A 27,540-nucleotide genomic window follows, 5' to 3' on the forward strand; every position below is an offset into this window, starting at 1 on the left:
CATGGCCCAAAGCACTGCTGGGAATTCAACTGATGGGCCAAGCAGCCACATTTTCACACCATTTAGCTCTTTGAAACACCAGACCAAGCCCTGCTCTCTCCAGACAAACTTGCTGCTTCCTAGCATGGAAGTTGTTCTGCAAGGGGGTTGAACTCTTCATTGTAGCCATATCTCACATTAGGATGTGGACACCAGGACAGGCATCACACCTGGGACAAGGTCTGGGAGTACCTTTGAGGCTTGGAGTGTTCCTCTCTGTTCCTAGTATTCAAAGAATCATGAAGGTTTGAGAAGACCCTTAAGGTCATCGAGTCCAACCATCAGCCCAACACCACCATAACCACCAAACCATGTCCCAGAGTGCCATGTCCAAATGTTTTTGAACACTTCCAGGCATGGAGACTCCACCACCTCCCTGGGCAGCCTGTTCCAAAGCCTGACCACTCTTGCAGGAAAGAAACTGTTCCTCGTGTCCAGTGTGAGCCTCCCCTGGTGCAGATTAAGGCCATTTCCTCTCATCCTGCCCCTAGTTCCTTGGGAGAAGAGACCAACCCCCACCTGGCTCCAACCTCCTTGCAGGGAGTTGTAGAGTGCCAGAAGGTCTCCCCTCAACCTCCTTTTCTCCAGGCAGAGCAACCCCAGCTCCCCCAGCTGCTCCTCACCAGCCCTGGTCTCCAGACTCTTCACCAGCTGTGTTGCCCTTCTCTGGACCTGCTCCAGCCTCTTGATGTTTCCCTTATGCTCCTGAAGGGATTTTGTGGCCAGACTCACTCATTCAGTGCACCCAGTGATGCCACTCAGCCCTCAGAGTCACAGAATGGTTTAGGCTGGATAAGCTCAAGTCCAATCCTTAACCCAGCACTGCCAGGTCACCACTAAACCATGTCCTTTATCACCACACCTTCACAGCTTTGCAACCCCTCAAGGGCTGGGAGCTCCACCACTGCCATGGGCAACAAACACTTCTGTTTAGGCTCCTCAGGACAGTTTAGAGCTGCCCAGACAAATGGCCCTCACTATGATGCTCTTCTTGTGCCTGATGTTTCCTGACCCATCAGAACATCCAAGGCTTTCAGCAATGAGATGAGGACAGCTAACAAGGGAGCAGCAGCCCAGGTCCTTACATTGTTTCATTCCAGTAGGGCTTGCTGTATGGTGGGACCCCAGGACTCGTGTATCTGCTCTCCTGGCTGCTGCTTCTCTCCTCATAGCCCAGGACAGACCTGAACATCAAAGACAGACCTGTTACACCTTCAACCACCAGCACAGGAACCAGTGCTCCAGTGATTGCTGGCTGCTCACCAGGCAGGGCTTGTGTCAACCACTGTCCCTCACTGTCCCACCCCAGCATTCCTCTCTAGGGACCATCTTTAGCCCTCAGATGCATTTTGAGGCATCTCAGCCACCCCTCTGCTCCCTTTCTGCCACCTCACTGCAGCAATTCATTGCCAGTGAAGAAGAAGGTGGTGACTGAACCCCACCAAGCACAGGAGCACCAAGAGGAGAATTAAAGCTGGAGTGTTTGGTTCATATCAAAGGTGGAGAAGGCAACCAAACCTCTTGTTCTATTTCACAAGCTGTGCTTTAACCCTCAGCAGAGCTGCCTTCATCCTAGGGACAACAACTGTCAACAGCAGCCCTTTGCCAGGCCTGCCCATCCAGGCTTCCCCTCATGCTCAGTTTCACTCATCCACCCCCTACATTCACCCCATTGTTACCTTCTGAAGGAATATTCTGTGTTCTCTAGGTGCAGATTGGTGCTCCCAGTAGGAGGAGGAGGGGCATCAGGCTGCAAGTTTGCCCTGTCAAAGAGAGGAAGGAATCTGCATCTCAGCCTCTTGCCAAAGGCCTCAAAGGGAGCTTCTGGGAAATGACAAAGAGCTTCAGCTGAGACCAGGAAACGTGAATTGGTTTCCTCAGGGAGCTGATTTTCCTCCAGCAAAAAGACATTTCCACTCTCTCTAATCAAAAAGAAAAGGGGCTTGCTAGTGGAACTAATGTGGTTCCTTGGCCTCAGCTCCCAAGTCTTGGCTGGAGCCACAACTCCTCTGGCCTGCCAGAGGATAAGCCACACCATGAAGAACTTTGGGGAAGGTGTTCCCCAGCAGCAGCTCTAGGTCTTGGGTTTTGCACTTATCCTCCTGGGTGCCTTGTGATCCTCCTCACCTCAGCTGGAAGGGTTGAAGGCAATTTTCTCACCTTGAGGTCTTGGAGGCAAGTCCCATGATAATGGAGTAAAGCAGGTGAAGAAAGCAGGAGACACACATTGGTGTGTGTGTCAACAGCAGCAACTCTTCTCTGACTCCAGAATCACAGACTTGTTTCAGTTGGAAGAGACCTTTTAGATCATCCAGTCCAACCACTCTCTAACTCTCCCAAGGCTGGGGCTAAACCATGGCCCTCAGCACCACAGCTCTGCCTCTCTGAAACACTTCCAGGGATGGGGATGCAAGCATCACCCTAGGCAGCCTGTCCCTTCTCTCAGGTAACCAGGGATAGCACAAGAGGAGATGGCCTCAAGTTGCCCCAGGGGAGGTTCACTTTGGGCATTAGAAGAAACTTCTTCACTGGAAGGGTTCTCAAAGCCTGGAACAGGCTGCCCAGGGAGGTGGTTGAATCTCCATCCCTGGAGGTGTTCCAAAGAGGCAGAGCTGTGGTGCTGAGGGACATGGTTTAGCTCCAGCCTTGGCAGAGTTAGGGAATGGTTGGACTTGATGACTTTAAAGGTTCTTTTCCTCCCCAAAACCACCCTCTGATTCTAATACAACCAACTCCCATTAGTTCAAGAAGAGAAGCTGAAAGATCTTGGTCCATCCTGAGCTGGTGGATCAGGTGCACCTCATCTTTGTAAGTGCTGCTCCCAGAGCAGAGTTGTTTAGGCAGTGCTAGCTCAGGGCAAGGCTCCTCCATGCTAAAACTGAGGAGAAAATGTGACCTTCACACTTACTTTGGTGGGTGAAATCCATTGCTGGCTGCTGGGTGCTCAGGATGACTGCAAAGGAGAGACACCAACTTTAGAACCTTTGGTTTGGGTCATGCTCTACAACTATCTTCTTGTCTACAGAGAGAGGAGGGACCCCCTAAAACACCCCAGAGGCATTCCTCAGTCCATTCCTGCAGGTGAAAAGGCAGAACACTTTGGGGAGTCTCAGAAGAGATGAAGTTCAGTGGAGCATTTAGTAACTCTGAACATCATCAGCACATGACAGATGCCAGCAGCACGAAGCCATCTGGAAAGTGAAGCCAGGGCTGTTCCCAGAACAGTGGGGTGTCCTCCAGCAGCACAGGCCCCTCCATCTGCATGCACAGAGGGGAAGGGACAGCCCTGACTCCTCTGGCCTGCCTTGGGGAGCTTCAAAAATGGGGAGCTTCAGGGTCTGGATCCATAAAACATATTTCTGCTTTCTTGTTTCCAGGCTGTGTGCAAGCTCCCCATGAGCCAGCAATGTGCCCTCTTGGCCATGAAGGCAAATGGTCTCCTGGGGTGTATGAAGAAGCCTGTGGCCAGCAGGTTGAGGGAGGTTCTTCTCCCCCTCTGCTCTAGGGAGGTCACATCTGGAGTACTGTGTCCAGTTCTAGGCTCTCCAGTTCAAGGCAGACAGGGAACTACTGGAGAGAGTCCAGTGGAAGCTCCAGAGATGCTGAGGGGCCTGAAGCATCTCTGTGAGGAGCAAAGGCTGAGAGCCCTGGGGCTGGGGAGCCTGGAGAAGAGCAGCCCCAGAGGGGATCTGATCAATGCCCAGCGGGAGCTGAAGGACCTGTGGGGGGCAAGAGGATGGGGCCAGGCTCTTCCCAGTGGTGCCCAGGGACAGAACAAGGGACAATGGGCACAAAGTGGAACCCAGGAGGATCCATCTGAACAGGAGAAACTTCTTTGGTGTGAGGGTGCTGGAGCCCTGGAGCAGGCTGCCCAGAGAGGTTGTGGATTCTCCCTCTCTGGAGAGCTTCCAAACCCAGCTGGTCATTGTGATCCTGGGCAAGCTGCTGTGGGTGCCCTGCTTGAGCAGGGGGTTGGACTGGATGATCTGCAGAGGTCCCTTCCAAGCCCACCATGCTGGGACTCTGTGAAGGCCCAGCCTTCTCAGCACAGTGGGCCTGACTGCAGCTCAGGGGTTGCTTAGCTGTGCTGCTCCCTGCAGCCAGGCACTGCCAACCTCTTTGCCTAGCTGGGTGTTAAGAACCCAACAACAGTTGTTGTCTCACTGTTCATGGACCAGAAACACCTTTCTACAGGTCCCCAGGCTGGGTCCTACACCTCTATTCACTCATCCAGACCTGTCAGGCTGAGCAGGTCTCCTTCCTTTCCCTGCCCATTCCTCTCTCTCCAGTTTGAGGGGGGGTAAGTAATGAGGCATCCTCCAATTTCCCAGGGATGCTGCCTCACAATGAGGAGCAGCTATGTGACCCCAGTGACCCTGAGGACAATGAGCCTGTTGTGACCAAGCTGTCCCTGCAGTGACACACAGGGATGTATTTATGGGCCTCAGTGGAACAGCCATGACACAAGCACAGCCTCTACCTTTTCACAAGCCCTATGGACTTTGTTTCAGGCCCAGAAATCAGCTGGGGAACATTTCTGGCTTTATCTTCACTGGTGGAAGTGGAGAGCGAGCTACAATTAACTGTAGATGCTACAGAAGCTCAATCCAAGTCCTCTAGAGCTGCAGCAGCACCACAGAACAAAAAGTGAGGCCACATGTCCAGCTCTGCCTGCTGCAGACTAGACACAGCCCAAAATTCACAGTGCTAACACTGGGATAAGAGGTGATGGTTGGAACTCAAAGAGGGAGATTCAGACTGGAGAGAAGGAAGAAGTGTTTGACACTGAGGGTGGGGAGAGCCTGGCCCAGGTTGCCCAGAGAGGTGGGAGATGCTCCATGCCTGGCACCACTGCAGGTCAGGATGTTAGGGACTCTGAGCCACCTGTTCTGGTTGCAGATGTCCCTGCTGGCTGTGAGGTGCTAGACTAGATGGCCTTTAAAGGGCCCTTCCCAGCATCCTCTGATTCTAAGATATCCTAAAAGTCTGACCTGCCTTTGTGTGTGGTCCAGAGGACAAAGACTTCTGCTCAGAAGCCTACAAGGAGGGACTGATCTCTGTCCCTCAGCTGCAAGTTCCCTGTCCCCTGTGCAGCTACAGTGTCAGAGTTCTGCCCCTTCCTGTGCCCAGCACCTCTACCCCAGCCTTTAGGTTCCCAGCCAGCTCCTTCCTTCATGTTCTCCTCCATCCAACAAAGCTTTTTACACTTCTTCACCATTCAGCCACCCCTTCAGACCTCCTGCAGGGTGCACAGGACCAGGACCAGCATTAACAGAAGCCATCAGCATCCAAGCTTCAACACATCCTTTGTAGGTGGAAGAAGCTCCCCAAAGAATGGTGGTGGGAAGGCAACTGGAGTGGTAAAAATAAACCCCATGGAATCAACTCTTTCAGGACTGAGCCAGGGAGGAGAATCCTTGAGGGAGGTGGAGGAAGAGCAGAGCAAATGGACACATTGCAGCTCAGCCAGCAGATGAGGCTCTTGGAGTGCAGCCCAGGAGTAGAGAGATCCCATCTGTTGGAGACCACCAGCAGCTACAGACAATTCCTGAGCAAGGCCAACCTTACACCTTCTGTTCAGCAGCACAGAGCAGACTTTCTCAGCTCCTTACCCATCCCCATGCTGTGACACTGCTTCAGAGGAGGGTTTCCCATCAGGGGCCTGCCTGTTCTCACCATTTCTGCAAAGGGAACAGCAGGAGAGATGAGGTCAGAGGATGAGGGAACACAATGTGAGGTGCAGGAGCTCCTGAGCAAGGTGCTTGCTGGGAGCCTGGCCCAGTGTGGGGGCTGGATGGGAGGGACAGCCTGAGCAGGTCAGGAGATGGAAATGTCTGCAATGTTTGGGCTCATAATAAAGAGCTGGGTAATGACCAAGCTGTGGCAAGCCCACAGCTCCCATCTGGGTCCAACTCCTCTCATTTTGCTTCTGCTTTGTGAAGTTCTTGTGAGGATCCTGCCCCTCTGCTCTGCTCTGCTCTGGGGAGGCCTCACCTGTAGGGCTGGGGCCAGCTCTGGGGTCCCAAGACAAGAGGGACCTGGAGCTGACAGAGAGGGTCCAGAGGAGGCCATGAAGATGATCAGAGGTTTCAGAACCTCTCCTGTGGGGACGGGCTGGGAGAGTTGGGGCTGTTCAGCCTGAAGAAGAGAAGGCTCCAGGGAGACCTTAGAGCTGCATTTCAATATCTGAAGGGGACCTGCAGGCAGGCTGGGGAGGGACTGTTCAGAGGGGCTGTGGGGATAGGGTGGGGGACAAGGGTTGGAAACTGGAGCAGGGCAGATTTAGGTTGGACATCAGGAGGAAACTCTGCACATTGAGGTTGGTGAAACACTGCAAGAGGTTGCCCAGGGATGTGGCTCCATCCCTGGAGGCGTTCAGGGTCAGACTTGATGTGGCCACCCACTAGAGCAGTTTGCTCTTTGCTGTCCCTCAGGATGATGCAGGAGTAAGAGCCCTACCTGATTTTAGTAGAAATGGAGATTGTCTCTGTGGTTTCAGTGAAGGATGTGATGGTTTGACTCTTACTGCCTGTGTCAGGGCTGCAAGGGAGGAGAGAGAGAAAAGAAATGTCACTCAGGGCTGAAGAAACCAACTCCTCACTGCAGCTGACCAAAACCTTCCTGCACTGAGGTGGCCTCTGGGTGGAAAGCAGGCTGGACACCAGACATCAATGTTTGCATTTACAAAGGTGTCTTATCAGAAGCCCTTTTTAAACTAAAAACACTGATCCTGCCAACAACAGGCAAAGGCTGCAAACAGCAGCATGAGGTCAGCTGCCCAAGGGCTGTGGCAAAAACATTGCAGCCTTTTTTGTAACCCAGAGTCAGGAATGCAGAGACAAAGCTGAGAGCCAGTCAGATTGCTTCCACTGCACTTCTCTGCTGAGGAGCAGTTCAGTGTTTGGGTTTTTCCCTTTCAAGCTTTGAGCACTACTAACAGGGTGCTGTCACAGCATGGTGGGGGTTGGAAGGGACCTCTAAACATCATCCAGTCCAAACCATCTGCTAAAGCAGGGGCAGCCACAGCAGTTTGCCCAGGATCACAATGGCCAGCTGGGTGTGGAAGCTCTCGAGAGAGGGAGACTCCACAACCTCTCTGGGCAGCCTGCTCCAGGGCTCCAGCACACCAAAGAGGTTTCTCCTCTTGTTCTGGTGGAACCTCCTGGGGTCCACTTTGTGCCCATTGCCTCTTGCTCTGTTGCTGGGCACCACTGAGAAGAGTCTGGCCCCATCCTCTTGCCCCTCACCCTGTATCTCTTGCTGAGCATTGATCAGATCCCCTCTGGGGCTGCTCTTCTCCAGGCTCACCAGCCCCAGGGCTCTCAGCCTTTGCTCCTCACAGAGATGTTCCAGGCCCCTCAGCATCTCTGGAGCCTCTGCTAGACTCTCTCCAGTAGTTCCTTGTCTGTCTTGAACTGGAGAGCCTAGAACTGGACACAATAATCCAGATGTGGCCTCCCTAGGGCAGAGCAGAGGGGGAAGGAGAATCTCCCTTGACCTGACAGCAGTTGCCTGCTTCCAAGAGAGGTCTCCCATGCACACAGGTGACAAATCTGCTTCATTTCACCTCCAGAGAGGTGCCCACAGCAGTCTCTAAGCTCCAGCTGCCAAAGATCTCCTGGCTGTGTTACACCACTTACCTGGAAGGAGACACTGCTGTTGGCTTTTGCTCATTCCAGGAGGAGCCAGGGGAGGTTTTTCTCAGCCCATTGGTACTGGGAAAGATAATAAGACACACAAATTAATTAGAAAAGCCTCACAACCAGCCAGCCAAAACCACAACCAAGCATGAAGGACAGAAGACTTTAAGGTGCCTTCTCCTTGGGAGGGGACACATCCTGCTTTCTGGCCCACACCTTTTGGGTCAGTGAAGCCAAGCTCTGCTGGGCAAAGGCTCACACTCCCTCTTCCCTGTGGCACTGAAGTGACCAATTTCTGCCCAAACAGTGCCTTTAGGAACTGCTTTGTCCTGTTTCCCACAGCTGGAGCTGTTTCTACTCCCAGTGTCTTGAGTTTGCACTGAAAACCAGTTCCTCAAATGCATGGTTTGAAGCTCAGTGAGGTGACATACCTGATGTCACCACCTACATGTGTGGGGTATGTCAGCAAGGGAATTGAGCTGCCCCTCAGCCCTGCCTCAAAGCAGCACCACAGAATCGTCAGCAAAACTCCTGAGGCAGCTCCTTCATCCTGAAAATGAAGCCTCTGGGGCTGGGGGGCCCCTGTGATTGGCCTCCCTGCTGGCTCTGCTAAGGAGGAGAGTGGCAGAGAAGCTAATAAATGGTGCTGCCTGGCACCATGCCCCCCTCAGAGCAGGGACAGGAGCTGAATCCCAAATGAACCTGCTTGAAAAGGGAGAAAGATTCTCCCTGCTAGGGGAAACATTTGCATTTCACAGAATGCCAGCATGGTGGGGTTGGAAGGGACCTCTGGAGATCAGCCAGTCTGACCTCCCCTGCTCAAGCAGGACACCCACAGCAGCTTGCCCAGGATCACAATGGCCAGCTGGCTTTGGAAGCTCTCCAGAGAAGGAGACTCCACAACCTCTCTGGGCAGCCTGCTCCAGGGGCCCTTCCAGGAGTGACTGGGAGCACAATCAGGAGAGGGGCTCTGTGGCTCCTCCATGCAACTCATGTTGGAGTTGGGCTGCAGCTAATCACAGTTTGTCACCCCCAGGGCTGTCCTTTAGGTTCTTTCTGACTCCCTGGCCCTGTCCCCACACCTGCCCATGTCACTTTTCATTCTGGATCTTTCCCTTTTAGCAAGAAAGGGGTGATCAGGATTCTCTGAGAAGCCTCCCTGCAGGCCAGGTTGAAGAGGGTCTTAAGCAATCTGCTGCAGCAGAAGGTGTCCCTGCCCATGGCAGGGGTGTTGGAACTGTATGATCCTCAAGGTCCCTTCCAACCCAAACCATTGTGTGATTCTATGATTCTGTGCAGAGGAGCCTCCATCTCCCTTTGTGTTCAGAGAGCTGCTCCCTTGCAGGTAAATGCAACTGTCTGCAGAGAGCACAGGTGAGTGTGCCCTGAGCCATAGGATAGGATAGGATAGGATAGGATAGGATAGGATAGGATAGGATAGGATAGGATAGGATAGGATAGGATAGGATAGGATAGGATAGGATAGGATAGGATAGACCAGGTTGGAAATACCTTCAAGATCATCAAGTCCAACCTATCACCCAACACCATCTAATCAACTAAACCATGGCACCAAGTGCCCCATCCAGTCTCTTGCTAAACACCTCCAGTGATGCTGACTCCACCACCTCCCTGGGCAGCACATCCCAAGGGCCAATCTCTCTTTCTGGGAATAACTTCTTCCTAACATCCAGCCTAACCCCCCCTGGCCAGCCACCACACAGCTCCAGGAGGAGGTTAATACCTGCTGTCATCTGATGGTAAGCTGCATGATCCAGACACAGTTGAACTTCTCCTCTGCTGGCTTTCCTCTTCTTCTACCTCAATCCTTTCAGAAGACAAAAGGAGAGACAAAGTCACAATCCAGGAGCTCTGGCTGGATTTGGCCTCAGGCTCCCACTTTGGTATCATCAGCAAACAGCTCTCCAACACGGTGGGCACTCAAAGAGTGATACAACCCAGAGCATCCTACCTAAGGCAAATGTGCCTTAAAGTGTCCCTCCTCATCTAGAGATGTCCTACCCCAGCATTCAAGAGCCAGCCTGGTAGAGAACCCAGACACACAACCCCAGCAGCACCTCCTGAGGGTCAGTGACCTACCTCTTGGCAACCAAGGGTGGAAATTCTTGTGTTGGGCTGCTGTGAAGGAAACATAAATGCAATGGTGAGAAGTTTGTAGGGACAGACACCTTGGGCAGGGGCAGCTCCCAGGGAGGCTCTGACCCATCCTTGACCCACATGGTGCAAGGCTCTAAGGGTTGCACCACCTGGGCAGAGCTGGCAGTGACCACACTCTGGTGTGGTGAAACCTGAGCAGATGACAGAGCAGGGGAGATGAAAATAGGAAGAGCAGCTTCTTAGGGACCTGTTGACCTGAAGAAGCTTCCCCAAAGGGCCTTTATAATTGGCCCTTCCTCAGGGCTGCTCTTCCTGGCCATAAACCTGACTCCATTCCATGGATGCTCAGAGGAGCTCACAGCTGGAGCAAACCACAACATCCCTGCACGTCCCACTCAAGCCCTTCTCTTGCTCTGGGCACAGCAAAGTGCTCCTGGGGCATCCCCTCCCTGCCTCCTCCTGCGCCAGCAACCTCCTGGTGCCTCACTGTGTCAGCCTGAGTGATGTCAGGAGAAGGAGGATGGACAGTGGCCTGCAGAAAAGTCCCTGTCATGGCTCCTGGGAGACTGGAGACCTTGGGAATTGACTTTATTTTCCCTCTCATGAAAGGTGGAGAACACAGCCTTGAACACCAGGGGCTCCCTCACATCCTTCACACTCCTGTTACACATCCACATGTGGCTCTTGGGTTCTTTTTCCCCACAGAGCTGTTTTGCAACTGCACAATCAGGATCTGAAGATGAGCCAATGTGTGCCCAGGTGGCCAAGAGGGCCACCAGCATCCTGGCCTGGATCAGCAATGGTGTGACCAGCAGGGCCAGGGCAGGGATTGTCTGTCTGGACTGGGCACTGGTGAGGCCACACTGGCTTCAGTTTTGGGCCCCTCACTCCAGGAAGGACATTGAGGGGCTGAAGCATGTCCAGGGAAGAGCAAAGAAGTTGGTGAAGGGTCTGGAGCACAGGGCTGGTGAGGAGCAGCTGAGGGGCCTAGGGTTGTTTAGCCTGCAGAGAAGGAGGCTGAGGGGAGACCTTCTGGCTCTCTACAACTCCCTGCAAGGAGGTTGGAGCCAGGTGGGGTTGGTCTCTTCTCCCAAGGAACAAGGGATAGGACAAGAGGAAACAGCCTCAAGTTGCCCCAGGGGAGGTTTAGGTTGGACATGAGGAACAATTTCTTCCCCTTGAAGGGTTGTCAAGGCCTGTCCCAGGCTGCCCAGGGCAGTGCTGGAGTCCCCATCCCTAGGAGGGGGTCATCCAGAGCCCTGGAGATGTAGTGCTGAGGGCCATGGTTTGGGGGTGACCTGGCAGTGCTGGCTGATGGTTGGACTCCATGATCTGAAAGGTGTTTCCCAAGCAGAATTACTCTGGTTCTGTGAGTCTTGTAAATCCAGCTGCTGTTCAAGCCCACTGCCCACACAAACTGGCCCAAAAAGCTGATCCATGCTGGGCTGGGGCCAGCTCAGATTTGCTCTGGTTTCCCTTTGCAGAAAACAACACTGGAGAACAGAGACCTGAGTCTGAAAACTGAACTTTGCTTGCAGGACTCGGGGACTTTGGGACCATCACAGCTTTTCTCCTCCTTAACTGAGTGAGATGAGAATTCAGAAGACTTCCCAAGCCCCTTGGAGGACCTTCCCAGAACCCAATCTAAAACCTGTAGGTACTCTCAGCATGCCTAGAGAGCTGACAGCTGCATCTTCTCCACCCATTGCTAAGGCACCCAGGACCTTCAAAGAGGCTTGGGTCCACCAGCCTTGTAAGACCACTTGCAGGAGCCTCCTCCCTGTCTTCTACCCCACCCTTGCAGGCTGAAGACTCACCCATTGCTCTTCTTGGCTGCTGAGAGCACATAGGCACGTTCCCTGCTGGCAGTGCTCCTCAGGACACTGTTAGCTGCCTCTGTCCTGGAAAGGAGAGAGGGGAAGGGTCACATTCTGCTCATGCACTTAGAGGTAAAAGAAGAGCAACCCAGCAGAGGTTTATTCTCACCCTAACAGAGCTCCTGTGCTCTGGAGAGAGTGGTTTGGGTCAGAAGAGACCTCAAACACCATCTAGTTCCAACCCTCCTGCCATGGGCAGGGATACCTTCCACTAGCACAGGTTGCTCAAGGCCCCATCCAGCCTGGCCTTGCCTCCAGGGAGGGGGCATCCATAACCCCCCTGGGCAGCCTGTGCCCCAGTCTCACCAGAAGCAGCTCTACCACACAGGCAAAACACATTCTACTGCTGGTAGAAGGAGAGATCCATTTGGATCTGGAGTCAGGTGGTGAGGTGCTCCAGGCTTGGAGATGGACATACAGGCTGTGGGAGGGGGCTCCCCCCTTCACTGCCAGCCCATTTGTATGTCTCTCTGTGTCTCCTGACACAGCTGATGGATTCCACAACCCATCTCCAGCTGCCAGATTAATTGGGGGATGCTGTCAGGCTGAATCACATCAGGCTGCTAATTATATTGTGCTGGGAACGTGGTGGCCTGGGGGCCTGGAGGTACTCTGGGGAGAAAGATCTGCTGCTGAGGGTTCTCCTGCAATCAGCCCTAATGACCCATCATCAAAGTGACCTCTAATGACCAGGTAAGTCCACTTCTCACTGCCCCTGCAAGCAGGAAGTGGTTGCCTGGAGGCCATACCTCTTTTTGTGTTCATCTGGAGTGAAGGGCACGTCCTCCTCATCCAAGTCCACTGATTTTTGCTTGACATTATATGGAGCTCTGGAAGAGAAAGGGAAGGGACAGCTGAGGTCAGGAGATGGCCTCTGTAGTCTGAGGGAGAAGCAGCATGACCAAAGCCCAAACCAGAACCACAGAATCATTGAGGTTGGAAAAGCCCTCTGAGATCCTCAAGTCCAACCACTGACCCACCACCCCCATGGCCATTAAACCATGTCCCCAAGTGCCATGTCTAGACATGAACAGCTCCAGGGATGGGGACTCCACCACCTTCCTGGGCAGCCTGTCCCAATGCCTGACCACCCTTGCAGGAAAGAAATTGTTCCTAGCATCCAATCTAAGCCTCCTCTGCTGTAACATAAGACCATTTCCTCTTGTTCTGTCACTGGAGGACTCCAGTCAGGAATGAATTCCCCTTGTCTAGAGGGTGGCTAGTGGTAGAGGATGTTGTAGAAGATGAGAATCCACCAGGCTGGCAGGAATTAGCCTATACATTTCCACTGAATTTATTTCAGGGCTGGAGTCAGTCTGTGGAGATGTGGAAAAGGGTTGAACCCCTCCAACTCTTGCACACCAGTGTGGAAGACATTTGTCCTCTTCGTGTCCATGTCCTCAGAGAGCTTTCTTTTCTTTGCACCAGGGGCAGCTTCAACAAAACTGCTCAGATCCACTTCAGAGAATCACAGAATGGTTTGGGTTGGAAGGCACCTTGAAGATCATCCAGTTCCAACCTCCCTGCCATGGGACACCTCCCACTAGACTATGTTGCCTGGAGGGTTTTGAAGGTCTCCAGAGGAGACTCCACAACCTCTCTGGGCAGCCTGCTCCAGGGGCTCCATCACCCTTACACCAAAGAATTTTCTCCTCCTGCTCAGATGGACCCTCCTGGGTTCCAGTTTGTGCCCATTGCCTCTTGTCCTGTCCCTGGGCACCACTGAGAAGAGCCTGGCCCCATCTTCTTGCCCCCCACAGGCCCTTTAGCTCTTGCTGAGCATTGATCAGACCCCCTCTCTGGCTGCTCTTATCCATGCTGACCATGTCCTGCTGAGCACCCAGTGCTGCTCCCTTGGCACACTCACAGTTTCTTGTAGTCCTCAGTGGTCATCCTGTAGCCAGATGATGACCGTCCCACGCTGGGTCCCTTTGTGGCAGTGCTGCAGAGGACACAAATCACAGCTCTTAGGTGACCCTGCTGAGCTCTCCCCACCACCCCCCTCTCCCCTATGTGAGCTCATGATGGGGGAACAGAGCCTGACCCCAAAGATCCACCTCAAGGCTGCCAGGGCAGTGGTGAAGTCCCCAGCCCTGGAGGGGTTTCAAAGCCATGGCGATGTGGTGCTGAGGGCCATGGGTTAGTGGTGCCCTGGCAGTGTTGGGGTAGGGGTTGGACTCCACAGTCAGGGGGATCTTTTCCACCCAAATGATTCCATGGTTCTCCAGGCTACAGCTTTGCAAGGATTCCTTGTGAGCTGTCCTCCACTCACAACTCTTTGCCCAGTTAAACCCAAACCCAGGAGCATCTTCTCAGCCCACCACCACCTCCTGCTCTGAGGAGGAAAGCAGGGAGTCAGTGATGCCTTGTCTTTTCCCTGTGTCTGCTGAGTGGAACAACCACCTCTCCCAAGCATCTAGTAAGGCTTTAGTGGAGCTCAGTGGAAAGCCACCAGTACTGGCTAGAAGAGGAGTAGAAGGCCAACCAATGACTTAAAAGCTCCTTCATGAGGCAGAGGAAGACACACAGCTACCTTTTCTGTGCTCCATTTGAAGAGGAAGAGCCTGGTCCAGAAGAAGTCTTATCAATGGTTTTGGTGAACACCCCTCTGGGGAGAAGAGGAACAGGTGGAACTTGTTATTTTGGCAGGACAGAGCTGGGAACTAAACTGAAGAGACTTGCAGCCCCTCTTTGGCCAAGCAGTGTCTGTGTGTCCTGTCAGGAGGAAGGTGCTGGCTCAGGACACTGAGACTCAGATGATCCTTCCTTGGAGGAGTCATCTTGAGGCAAGTCCCAGCTTTCTGGGCAACCTCTTGACACTGGAACAAGTTGCTCAGGGAGGTTGTGGATGCTCCTGCCTTGGAAGGGTTCAAGGCCAGGTTGGATAGGTCCTTGAGCAACCTGTCTCTAGTGGGAGTGACCTTGCCCACGGTAGGGGGGTTGGAACCAGATGATCTTTAACCTTCTAACCCAAACCATTCTGTGATTCCTTCTCCCTGGCCTTAGACAAGAGGTAAAAACCAGGTGTGGGGTGGCAGGGCTTGCCAAGCTGGCATCAGAGTCTCCATGGGCTGCAGCCCACCTGTCAGAGGAAGCTGAAGCACACAAGCCCATCACTGGTGCTGTGCTGATCACAGGGATGGTGGAACATTGTCACAGCTTGTGTGTGATCATCATCTCATGCAGAGGAGATCTGAGTTCCTGTTGTCACCATCACAACTCCTGTGACACAGAACACTCAGGGCTGTTTCCTCCCCAGGGTACCCCCTGAGCACCTCAGTGTTCCTAACCAACAGGACAACCCAACAAAGAGCAACATCTTCCACCCCTGTTGCTCCTGACCCACTTCTCCTTCCCCCACAAGCCAAGTAAGTGCCACTCTCCACCAACCTGATGAGGTAACCAGACTGAGGCTTGGAGGCAGGAGACCTGTGCAGAGGACAGACATGAGTCAACAAAAAGCAGGAGGAAATGCTTCAGATGTCACAAATGTCCCCTGTTGTTCCTGTGCTGCAAAAGGAGGCAGGAAACCAACCCAGCTGCAACAAGAAGTGACCCAAGCTGGCACAAAGGTGGAGAAGAATCAAGAAAGTGGTCATGGGAGAGGGCAAAGCTCTCCCAGCAATAGCCCTGCAGCCAGCCAAGAGCTCTCACACAGGACCAAGCCCTCCCCCAAGAATCTTGGATTTGAGGACACTGGTCCTACAAGCTCCTGGCTCCCTGAAGAACCCTCATGCTCTGGCCCTGAAGCAAATTCTGCCCCCACAAAGGGCTTTGCTTGCTCTAAGCAGCACAGGAGCTGGTGTGCAGCTGGGATCATGGGCATGAAGGCATCTAATCACCTGTATTGAAGACATCAACCCACTCATTCATCCAGCTGGGCTTTGCAGCAGCTAAGCCACACTCTGTATGGGGTGACAGCTCATAAGAACACATCACACTGAACACTCCAGGCTCTCCTCAAGGTGCCAGCAGGGAGTGGGGATGGGGAGGTGAAGGAGGAGCAGACATTGCTGAAGGACCAGTGAAAGCATGCATTGACCCCAGGAGCTAAGAGAGAAGGGAAGGAACAGAGTGTGTGCCCAGAATTACCTGTTGCTCTGGGGAGCAGGGGGTTTGGAGGCTGGGGATCCTCCACCAGGTCGTCCAGCCCTGGGCAGAGACAAAACACAATGACCTCATCAGCTCCTGACCTGCTGAGCGTGGCAGGGATGCTTTCAGAGTGGTGCTAAGAGAAGAACCAACTTGGGCTTGGGTTTGCTTCTAACCAAAGAGGAGCTGGTGCAGATTGTGGTGTTCCCTGGTACAGAAGAAGGAGAAGGAGAAGAAGGGGGGAGGAGGAGGAGGAGAAGGAGAAGAAGGGGGGAGGAGGAGGAGGAGAAGGAGAAGAAGGGGGGAGGAGGAGGAGGAGAAGGAGAAGAAGGGGGGAGGAGGAGGAGGAGAAGGAGAAGAAGGGGGGAGGAGGAGGAGGAGGAGGAGAAGAAGGGGGGAGGAGGAGGAGGAGGAGGAGAAGAAGGGGGGAGGAGGAGGAGGAGGAGGAGAAGAAGGGGGAGGAGGAGGAGGAGAAGGAGAAGAAGGGGGGAGGAGGAGGAGGAGAAGGAGAAGAAGGGGGGAGGAGGAGAAGGAGGACAGCATTCGCTGGTGGCCACACTTACCGCGGGCTGCTCTTCTCATCCTCCGAGTCGGAGTTGTGGTGCTGGATCCAGCTCTTGTCTCCTTTCAGGGTGGTGCGAACCTTCATCTGCTTGATGATCCTCCTGCGGTCCTCATCCGTGGGTGCAATGACACCTCCTAGGGGAGGGAGAGGGGAAGGAAGGAGAAAGGCTGCTGGGAAAGGGCTAGAATTCAGTGTCAGCAAGGGGAAACCTCAGAGAGCAGAGGCACGGGTCTCCTGTCAGCCAGAGGTTCCACTACTGAAGGTGTGGCAACACTTCTGAAGAGAGATGGAAGCAAGCTGGCATCTAAACTTCAGGATCAGCCTACCCTGGTGCCTCACCTCCTCTATAGAGCTTCAGACAGATTTTCCTCCCCTGCCAGAGGATTATTTAACATTAAGGAGTCATCTTCAGGGAGACCCAAGCTGTCCAGTGGGTGCCCTAAGCACATATTGACAAAGCAGTGACTTCCCTCCAGCTCTTCCCATCACTTCAGCTCCAGTATGAGGCTGGTTTGGTTTGTGGGAGAGAAGCATGGAGCTGAGTCAAGAGCTGGGGGTTAGAGGCAAGCCATGAATGCAAACACCCAGCTGTCAGCTTTCTCTGATAGCCTGGAAAAAGAGGCCACCCTAGAGCTGGAGGAAATACAGAATCTCAGAACCCCATCATGGAGGGGGTTGGGAGGGCCCTCTGGAGATCATCCAGTCCAACCCCCTGCTCAAGCAGGAGCATCCTCAGCAGCTTGCTCAGGATCACAATGGCCAGCTGGGGTTGGAAGCTCTGCAGAGGAGACTCCACCTCTCTGGGCAGCCTGCTCCAGGGCTCCAGCACCCTCATACCAAAGGAGTTTCTCCTCCTGTTCAGATGGATCCTCCTGGGTTCCAGTTTGTGCCCATTGCCTGTTGTCCTGTCCCTGGGCACCACTGAGAGGAGCCTGGCCCCATCCTCTTACTCCCACAGGACCTTCAGCTCTTGCTGAGCATTGCTCAGATGCCCTCTCAGGCTGCTCTTCCCCAGGCTAAAGAGCAGAGGTACAGAAGCCATCCTGGTCAGCTGCTGTATTTTCAGGAGGTTCTTTAAAGGCAGAGAACTTTAAGGAAGATCTTGAAAAGAGTTTGGAAGTTTGTGGTTATTAGTGTTCTGCTCACCTCAGAACCTCAGCTCATGCAATTAGAGCCTGACACAGCGTTTTGGAGCTGCAGGTTGTAGCAGGCCCCAGACAAGGAAGAGGTTTCCTCTGCCCATGGACACACTGCACTGGGAGAGCTGAGCAGAGATGTTACAGCAGATACAACTGAGCAGAGGAGGCAGAGGAAAGCCATGACAGTGGAGAGATCCCCCACTGGAATTACCTTTACTGACACCCAGGGACATCATGGTTCTCAGAAGCTCCTTCTTCTTCAGCTACTGCTTGAAGACAACAAAGCCCTGGAAGAAATAAGCAAAGCAGATGAGCAGTTGGGCTATAAAGAACTTTGAAGTTCTGTGGGAGGAAGAACATCACAACAGCATCCCAGCCACAGAGGCTGGAGGATGGGGAGACTGTGGCTTCTGCACCAGGGTTGGGATTTCTCCCCATGCCAGGGACTTTCAACATCAAGGACAGGAAAAATCAGATCATGCAATCATGGTTTGGGGTGGAAGGTCATCTAATCATATCCCCCTGCAGCAAGCAGGGACATCTCCCACTTCAGCCTTCCATCCTCCACTTTGAGGCTGCTCAAAGCACCATCCAAGGCAGCCTTCCACACTTCTAGGGAAGGGACACCCAAGGCCTTCCTGGACAAGGTGTCTCATCACCCTCAAATTGAAGAATTTCTTCCTTACATCTAATCTCTACTCTCTTTCAGGTGAAAACCATCACCCCTTGCCCCATCACAGCATGGGTGTGTTCTCCACACCAGTAAGTCTTCAGACTGGCCACAGAGGATGTGTCCTTCCAGATCTGGGAAGGAAGTGATGGAGGAGACCTTAGCCAAGGTGCCCAGACCCACTGGGGTGGGATGGACCTTCTGGAGTGTCTAGGACTCAGAGAATCCCAGCATGGTTGGGGTTGTAAGTGACCTCTGGAGATCATCCAGTCCAACTTCCCTGCTAAAGCAGGGGCACCCACAGCAGCTTGTCCAGCATCACAATGCTCAGGGGAGTTTGGATGCTCTCCAGAGAAGGAGACTCCACAACCTCTCTGGGCAGCCTGCTCCAGGGCCCCAGCACCTTCAAGCAGCTGAGGCTGCTTAGCTGGACCTTGGGATTTTGGTCCAGTGGGAGCAGAAGAGAAGGGCTCTTGACACAGGCCAGCTGGCAGAGGTGCCTGTTACAACCTCAAGATACAGCAGAGAGAACATTTCGTTGCCTGGCTCAGAGGCAAGACTTTGTTCTTTCTTCTGATGGTAGCTGGGTCCCTCCTTCAAAGGACCACAGCAGAGCAGCAAGGAGAAACTCCTGGAAGAAACTCCAAGGCAGTAACCTCAGAGATGTTCTGAGATGAGGACAAGCCCTCGCTTCAGAGCAGAAGAGCAAGAGCAGCTTCCAGCTCTTCCCACCCTCCATTCTTCCCTCACCAAAACTATCTGCTGAGCCTGGATTCTTCAGTGACTCTGATGTTCATGAAAAAACCACCTGAGCTTCTTTGGGAGGCTGTGAGTCTAAACTTAGCTTGCTGTTATCTGCTGGTGGGCTTGTCCCTGCGGTGCTGCTGCGGAGCCACAGGCCCATGAGGTACGCGGAGCTCTGATCTCATCACACAGCTTCTTGGCACACCTGCTCCTTCAAGGCTTCTCTCAGCCCAAGATCTACCTCATCCACCTTGCACTGTGATGGAGAACAAGCCCTCAGCTCTTACCCCAAGGTTCCCTCTCACCAACATGCCAAACAGCAATTGCAACATGAGCAGACAGCCCACCTCTGCTCTGACCCTTCCCAAACCTCCTTCCCACCCACGCTCCATTGGCTCTGTTCTGCAGATGGGAATGGAAGCAGCAGAGTTGTCTTCTATGGCTGTGGAAAGTCTCCAAAGGATTGGGTAAAACTGTGGCCAGCAGGTTAAAGGAGGTTCTCCCCCCGCCTCTACTCTGCCATAGTGAGCCCACACCTGGAGTCCTGGGTCCTTCTCTGGGCTTCCCAGTTTGAGAGAGACAGGGAACTACTGGAGAGAGTCCAGAGGAGGCTCCAAAGATGCTGAGGGGCCTGGAGCACCTCTGTGAGGAGGAAAGGCTGAGAGACCTGGGGCTGTTGAGCCTGGAGAAGAGCAGCCCCAGAGGGGATCTGAGCAATGCTCAGCAAGAGCTAAAGGACCTGTGGGGGGCAAGAGGATGGGGCCAGACTCTTGTCATGGTGCCTTGTGACAGGACTAGGGGCAATAGGACAGACTGGAACCCAGCTGGTTCCATCAGAACAGGAGGAGAAACTTCTTTGGTGTGAGGGTGCTGGAGCCCTGGAGCAGGCTGCCCAGAGAGGTTGTGGAGTCTCCCTCTCTGGAGAGCTTCCAACCCCAGCTGGCCATTGTGATCCTGGGCAAGCTGCTGTGGGTGCCCCTGCTTGAGCGGTGGGGTTGGACTGGATGATCTCCAGAAGGTCTCTTCCAATCCCCACCACGCTGGGATTCTGTGAAACCAGAGGACACAGCTCTAATCTAGGGCAAATCAGGGGAAAAAGGAGGTGCAGGCCTCATATTGTCACATCATAGAGAGGTTTGGGAGATGGAGAGCTGTCACCTGCCTCACAGTGACTGACAGCTGGTTAGCCTCCTAGCAGAGATCCTCTAGAGGAAGAAGCAGAGGTTTAGGAGCAGGTGAGAAAGCACAGAATTATCTTGGTTGGAAGAGATCTCCAAGATCATCAAGGCCAACCTTCAACCCAACAGCACCATGGTCAGTAAACCATGTCCCCAAGCACCATGCCCATGTTTCTTGAATGCCTCCAGGGATGCTGCCTCCACCACCTCCCTGGGCAGCCTGTTCCAGGGCCTGACCACTAATCTCCAAAGGAACCCTCCCTGGCACAATTTCAGGCCATTTCCTCTCCTCCTGTCATCTGATACTCAGGAGAGGAGGCCAACCCCCACCTCACTCTGACCTTCTTTCAGGGAGTTGTAGAGAGCAATGAGGTCTCCACTCAGCCTGTTCTTGCCCATCCCTGGGCAATTCCTGACAGTTGGGTACTCTTTGGGGTATTTTAGGTCATTTATGACTCCCAGTCCAGCTCAGACTCATCTTTCTAGCACAACATGGCCAGAACACTCAACCTGTACACTGGCTGGTGGCAGCCAGAGCTTGGCTTTCAAACCCAGCCTCTGGGATACAACACTGGGATATCCCAGGCCATCCTGCTGTCTAAGCATCCATCCTGAGCACCCCAGCACGACCACAATGCTGTTGGACCATGTCCTGAGGATTCATGCTCATAGCAGAGATCCCAGATAGGTGTGGAGAACCACCAGCACCTTCCACATCACATATAGGTTATGTCCACCCTTGGGCTGCACAAGGAGCTTTGCTACAGAGCCAGATAGACACAGTACCTCTGCTTGGGAGCCAACCTGCTGCCTGCAGGCAGGAAGGGCACAGAGCCTGCCCATAGGCTGCCTCCCACTGAAGACACCACCTCTGAAGAGCCTCATCACGTGAATGAAAGCAATTAGAGGCTGTTGGGGAAGGAGAGGGGAGCTGAAACCTTGGCTAGATTTTAATCTTCAGGGTGTGCCTGTCTGCGGGCACCAAGCCAGCTCAGCTCTCCCTCTGCATGCTCCTGGCTGCTGCAGTGGTCCCTGCCTTGCTCCAGGACCTTCAAGGTCCTTTGAGATAAAGATATGAAGATACTGCTGCTCGTGGGGTAGAGTCTGCCTCAGCAGCACTTCAAAGGGCAGCTCCTGATGAAAAGCCTCACCCTGCCAGGCAGAGGACAAGAGGATGGGGCCAGACTCTTCTCAGGGGTGCCCAGAGACAGGACAAGGGGCAATGGGCACAAACTGGAACTCAGGAGGTTCCATCTGAACAGGAGGAGAAACTTACTCAGAGCGAGGGTGCTGGAGCCCTGGAGCAGGCTGCCCAGAGAGGTTGTGGAGTCTCCTTCTCTGGAGAGCTTCCAAACTCACCTGGATATTGTGATCCTGGGCAAGCTGCTATGGGTGCCCCTGCTTGAGTGGGGGGTTTGAACTGGATGATCTCCAGAGGCTCCTTCCAACTCCTCACCCCAAGCTGGGATTCTATGATCTTTCCAGCCTACACAAGTCAGATTCTATGACCCACCCTTGCCCACACCCCCAGCCCTCCACGTTGGAGCTGCTGTCCAGCCAGACCTGCACTCCTCATCAATAACTCCTCCAAGTGCCTGCAATCAGCAGCCCATCACTTCCCTGGGAAGGATCCTGCTTTCTGTCTAAGACACTTAAAAAGCCCTAATTACACCCCAGCAGACGAAACACTTCATGCTCTTCACAAGCCAACTGCAGCTCCCATTACCTGCAGAACCCCAGAGGAAAAACCTGCCAGCCACCCTCCTCCTTTGTGATGCCTCCACTGCAACTTTCAAGTGTTAATCCCAAATTTTGGAGCCCAGGAGTTTGCAGGGCACTTGGGGTAATCTCCTCTTTGTGCCTAAGAGTCACCTTACTTCTCCATTCCACTTGGTGATGAGCTGGAGCCGGCATTGGACCTACTTCTGAGGACTAAATGAGTGCCCTGGGAGACGAAGCTGAGATGAAAGCCTCCTGGAAATGAAGCTTTTCTGGAGAGCCCACAGGCTGCCTTTACACTCCTGAAGTGTCCCCACAGCCACCAGTTCAGGTGGCACCACTTCTGTTCTCAGTGCCTCGCTCCTTGGTCAAAGGCCTTTGATGTCCAAGGCCACCAGGCTCACCTTACTGTGCTGCTGGCTGTGGGGGCTGCAAGCAAGGGAAGATGCTGAGCCAGGAGGCTGCTGTGAGGGTGGCTGGAAAGCTAGGAAAAGACAGGAGAAGTCAGGAAAAGATGGAAAGCCAGGAGAGAACTGGGTAAGCTGGAAGAGGGGAGATTTAGCCTGGATGTTAGGAAGAAACTCTTTACAGTGAGGGTAGGGAGACACTGGAACAGGTTGCCCAGGGAGGCTGTGGATGCCTCCTCCCTGGGGGTGTTCAAGGCCAGGCTGGATGAGGCCTTGAGCAGCCTGGTCTAGTGGAAGGTGTCCCAGCCCATGGGAAGGGGTTGGATCTAGGTGATCTTTAAGGTCCCTTCCAACACAAACCATTCTGGGATTCTAGAGAATGGTGATAGAAGGAGAGGAAACGGCCTGAACTTGTGCCAGGGGAGGTTTAGGTTGGAGATTAGAAACAATTCATTTACTGCAAGAGTGGTCAGGCACTGGAACAGGCTGCCCAGGGAGGTGCTGAAGTCCCCATCCCTGGAGGTGTTCAAGAAAGGTGTGGCCATGGCACTCTGGGTTGAGCCTCAGTGATGAGTGTCCCAGCACTGGCTCAGTGTTAGGAGCAGCTGGGTGGCTGTGGGCTTTCATATGAAGCCAAACTGATGTCTCACTGTCTCTGAACACCAGAAGGGTTCACAAAGCTCAACCCCAGCTGCATGATTGTCCATTTTGGTCTAGTGGTCATGGAAATGTTGAGTAGAAGGTTGGAGTAGATGATCTTAGTGTTTTTTTTCCAACCTTAATGAATCTCTGATTCTACACAGGCAGGGTGAGAAATCCTCATATCTTAGACCACCTTTAGCTTCTCTGAAGGACCAGGTTTTGACTCTTGTCTTCCCCCTCTTCCATGCAGCAACTCTTCAACACTGACAGAGTCAAGTTTCATGGCCATGGTGGTTTGGGGTTGAGGATTGGACTCAATGATCTTAAGAGGTCTTATCCAAACCAAATTGTTTGACAAATCTATGCAGTGTCAGATCTTCTCTGCACAGGCAACCCAGAGCTGACCTTCCCCAGGCCATACAGCATGCAATTAAGCTCTTGCTGCCTCAGGAAGGTCATTAACCAACAAACTGTGTCCCTGCCCCAGCGCTACTTCCCCGCAGCCCAAAGCCCGGGTGGCATCGCTCATGCGACCGACCTCAAAGCCACCCTGGCCCACCCACAGAGGTCCAGGACCCACAGCCAGCCTGCTAGCAGAGACCACCCATGCTGTCACACTGCTGCTCCTGGGGAGCAGCATAAACCTCATTTGACCAGCTAGGAACTCGTGTAGCAATGGAGGGCTTGGCCAGCGAGCTGCATGCTGGCCCTTGGCTGCGAGCAGGGCTGAGGGCAGTCACGCGGCAGAGCCTCCTGGTTTAATGATCACCGATGTCTGCTGTGACCTGCACAGCCCTCAAATTAGAGGGCATGGAAAAAGAATTAGAGTGCAGTTTAAAGCTTGCAAAAGGTTGGAAACTTCCTCATTTCAGCTGCCTAAACACTGCTGTGAGTTTTGTCATCTACAGGCTCGGAAGGTGCTGAGCATCTCTGTGAGGAGCAAAGGCTGAGAGCCATGGGGCTGGGGAGCCTGGAGAAGAGCAGCCCCAGAGGGGATCTGAGCAATGCTCAGCAAGAGCTAAAGGACCTGTGGGGGGCAAGAGGATGGGGCCAGACTCCTGCAAGTGGTGCCCAGTGACAGGACAAGGGCAATGGGCACAAACCAGAACCCAGGAGTTTCCACCTGAACAGGAAGCAAAAATTCTCTGGTGTGAGAGTGCTGGAGGCCTGGAGCAGGCTGCCCAGAGAGGTCATGGAGTCTCCTCTGGAAAGCTTCAAACCCCAGCTGGCCATTGTGATCCTGGGCAAGCTGCTGTGGGTGCCCCTGCTTGAGCAGGGGGGTTGGAGTGGATGATGTTCTCCAGGTCTCTTCCAATCCCCACCGTGCTGGGGTTCTGGGATCTAGACTGAAATCAGTGTCCACGTCCCTGCTCCCCAGCCCCTGTGGCAAAAGGTGTTTTCACAGCACTTTGGTTTAGCACTCAGCAGATCAACCTAGATGTTTACATCCCCACAGGAATGGAGGTCAGGCAGAGGAAGCTTCTCCAGGTAGATTAGGTGGAGCCACAGCCAGCCTGCCCCATCCAGGCTGGATTCAGGCGTGGGATTGCCAGCTCCAGGCTGCCCAGCAGTGATCTAGGGGAGGCTGGGCACAGAGCTTTATTTCTCCTGCCTTAGCCAGAGCACACAAAGCAGACTTTGTGCCAGGGCAATGCTTTTGTGTCAGCTGCTACCTGATCTGCTGTGAAGCCAGAGCAGGCTGGAGAGGCTCTAACCTGATCCTGCAGAAACCCTGCCAGACCTAAATTAACCCTTTGCATCCATTTCACCAGGTTGCCACCTGTAAAGGGGTGGTTCTTCTAACTGGGTTAGCACTTTGTGACATCTTCAAGCTAGATTCATCTCACCTTGGATAAGGCCTTGAGCAACCTGCTCTAGCAGAAGGTGTCCCTGCCCATGGCAGGGGGGTTGGAACTAGATGATCTTGAAGGTCCCTTCCAACCCAAACCATTTGATGAATCCATGAACATTCCATGCCTGGGAAGGATGGACACCTCCACCCCACTCTCTGCCCCTAGAGTAATTCTTGTTGCCACCCATCTCCCCATGAACCCCCAGGGATTCACCCTGCCAGCTCAGAACCTGCAATTCAGGAGGCTCATCCCACTTCACACACACAGGAGGCTGAAGGTGGCTGAAGTGGGACCTTGGCAGGCAGTCTCTGAAAGCCCAGACCCACAGCTTGAGGCACACTCCAGGACTTGGGTTGAGCCTCAGTGATGAGTGTCCCAGCACTGGCTCAGTGTTAGGAGCAGCTGGGTGGCTGTGGGCTTTCATATGAAGCCAAACTGATGTCTCACTGTCTCTGAACACCAGAAGGGTTCACAAAGCTCAACCCCAGCTCCATCATTGTCCATTTTGGTCTAATGGTCATGGAAATGTTGAGTAGAAGGTTGGAGTCAATGATCTTAGTGGTTTTTTCCAGCCTTAATGAATCTCTGATTCTACACAGGCAGGGTGAGAAATCCTCATATCTTAGACCACCTTTAGCTTCTCTGAAGGACCAGGTTTTGACTCTTGTCTTCCCCCTCTTCCATGCAGCAACTCTTCAACACTGACACAGTCAGATATGAGCTGGGTGAGATCAGGAAGCACCAGGAGCTTTCTAGAGCCAAGCTTGTGAATAATCAGGAATGCCTGAGTTGAAGCAACCTGACATGAAGCTCATGGCTACCTTGTTCTACACATACAGAGAGCAGAAGGAGAAGCTTGAAGGAGCCCTAAGGAGAAGCCAGGCTCTTTTCCACAAGAACCTCTGCTAGAGGTGCCTGAAGAGTCAGCTGTCAGATGAAGAGGATGGATAATTGTCCTGCTGTGGTCCCATCTTATGCCTCTGCCACAGCTCTCAAGAGCTCTCACAGCTCTTTGATGCTACTCGAAGAAACTGCTCCACAGAATGAGTCACAGAATGGTTTGGGGTGGAAGTGACTTTTAAAGGCCATCCAATTGCACACCCATCTCCATCAGGGTGTCTGACATGACCCTGGATACAAACCACAGAGGCACTTGGAGCTACAGCTGAGCCTGGATGGCTGTGTAGGATCTCTTTGGTCACTGCTACCTGGGGACAGTGAACGTCTCCTCCTCCCTGAGCATGGGGAAAAGAGAGAGATGAAACCTTGCAATTTTAGAATAACCTTCATTTAGAATAAACCAAACCAGGTTGGAAGAGACCTTCAAGATCATCGTGTCTAACCCATCAACCAATCCAACCCACCCAAACAGCTAACCCATGGCACCAAGCACCCCATCAAGTCTCCTCCTGAACACCTCCAGTGATGGTGACTCCACCACCTCCCTGGGCAGCCCATTCCAATGGGCAACCACTCTCTCTGTATAGAACTTCTTCCTAACATCCAACCTAGAACTGCCCAGAACTTGACCAACCTAGACACATTTCAGCCACAACCAAGACAACATCTGCAGAGCTACCAAGGCTCCATGACAACTTCATATGCACGTGCAACCACCCACACCCCTCTCCAAACAACTTAATCCAACCACAGGCTGGCAAGGCCATGAGCTCCTCAAGCTAGACAAGTGGTGCATCAGCTTCATCAGAAGCACCACACAAACCTGCCTGTCCCAGGAGACCATCTGGGGGGGTCCTGTTGTGCTGGGAGCTGTGCTGAAACTCTACAGCATGACCACCCCCCCCCCCCATCCCCCTGTCCCCCCCCCCCCCAACCCACCAACACTCTCTGCTGTTACTGCCTGAAATTAAACCCACTGGAGTGAAAAACGCTCTAGCACAGCTTCATTAGTCTAATTACAAGGCAATAATTCCTAATTGCTCCACTAATTTCTGTATTTGAAAAGGAAGGAGGATGTGAGAGCCCTTTTACCGCACCCACATGCCATTGACCTTAAGCACCGATGTCTGGAGATGAAAGCAAGGAGGAAGGAGAAGTTTGTTTTGCTTTCAAGGGCAGAGCTTGGGCTTTGCATCGCGGACCCACAAGCGGCGCAGGACCCAAAACCCCCCCGAGTCACAGAATCGGTCAGGCTGGAGAAGACCTCCAAAGTCCCCCAGTCCAACCCCCCTGCTCAGGCAGGGGCACCCACAGCACTTTCCCCAGGATCACAGCATCCAGCTGGCTTTGGAAGCTCTCCAGAGCAGGAGATTCTGTGACCTCTCTGGGCAGCCTGCTGCAGGCCTCCAGCGCCCTCACACCGAAGGAGCTTCTCCTCCTGTTCGGGTTCCACTGCCCCTTGTCCTGGCCCTGGGCACCACTGAGAAGAGTCTGGCCCCATCCTCTTGCCCCCCACCCTTTAGCTCATGTGGTGAGCTGGTCTCCTTGTGTCCCACAAGAATGGCAGGGACCTCACCCCAGAATCATGGAATCATTAAGGTTGCAAAAGGACTCTAAGCTCCTCAAGTCTAACCTTCTACCCACCACCTCCATGACCACTAAGCCATGTCCCCAGCTGCCATGTCCACAGGTTTCTTGAGCACCTCCAGGCATGGGGACTCCAGCACCTCCCTGGGCAGCCTGGTCCAGTGCCTGACCACTCTTGCAGGAAAGAGAGAGCTCACGGACATCACAGAGGAGGTACAAAATCCTGCCCCCAAACCCCCCTTTGGCATTTTAGTGTAAGAAACCCAAACCCTGCCAGCTGTGGGAACCAGGAGCTCCAGCTCCAGGAGGAGAAGTTCTTGGCAACAGGTTGAATGTCTTTTTCTTTGGCAGATTGACCAAGATAAATCAG

General features: G+C 53.4%; 1 protein-coding gene across 8 annotated transcripts in view; it reads right to left on the reverse strand.

The window, feature by feature from the left end:
* The window catches only part of ZNF185 (zinc finger protein 185 with LIM domain), a 44,110-nt gene that overhangs the window by 15,379 nt on the left and 1,191 nt on the right, over positions 1-27,540 (reverse strand). For 5 of the 8 annotated variants that reach the window (XM_068151927.1, XM_068151926.1, XM_068151923.1 and 2 more), the window contains exons 2-17: positions 17,682-17,757; positions 16,330-16,465; positions 15,767-15,826; positions 15,065-15,103; positions 14,208-14,282; positions 13,542-13,616; positions 12,424-12,504; positions 11,615-11,698; positions 9,780-9,818; positions 9,424-9,507; positions 7,680-7,754; positions 6,499-6,579; positions 5,652-5,720; positions 2,948-2,992; positions 1,719-1,802; positions 1,125-1,223 (exon numbers count right to left, since the gene is read on the reverse strand). In XM_068151927.1, coding sequence (XP_068008028.1) covers positions 1,125-1,223; positions 1,719-1,802; positions 2,948-2,992; positions 5,652-5,720; positions 6,499-6,579; positions 7,680-7,754; positions 9,424-9,507; positions 9,780-9,818; positions 11,615-11,698; positions 12,424-12,504; positions 13,542-13,616; positions 14,208-14,282; positions 15,065-15,103; positions 15,767-15,826; positions 16,330-16,465; positions 17,682-17,706 — 1,151 coding nt within the window. In that variant the 5' untranslated portion in view covers positions 17,707-17,757. The remainder of the gene's footprint in view (positions 1-1,124; positions 1,224-1,718; positions 1,803-2,947; positions 2,993-5,651; positions 5,721-6,498; positions 6,580-7,679; positions 7,755-9,423; positions 9,508-9,779; positions 9,819-11,614; positions 11,699-12,423; positions 12,505-13,541; positions 13,617-14,207; positions 14,283-15,064; positions 15,104-15,766; positions 15,827-16,329; positions 16,466-17,681; positions 17,758-27,540) is intronic. The other 3 variants (XM_068151922.1, XM_068151924.1, XM_068151925.1) reach the window with 3 other exon arrangements.

Source organism: Melanerpes formicivorus, unplaced genomic scaffold (assembly GCF_026170545.1).
Source record: "Melanerpes formicivorus ecotype bairdi unplaced genomic scaffold, bMelFor1.0.p_v2 SCAF_22, whole genome shotgun sequence".
Lineage (NCBI taxonomy): Eukaryota > Metazoa > Chordata > Aves > Piciformes > Picidae > Melanerpes > Melanerpes formicivorus.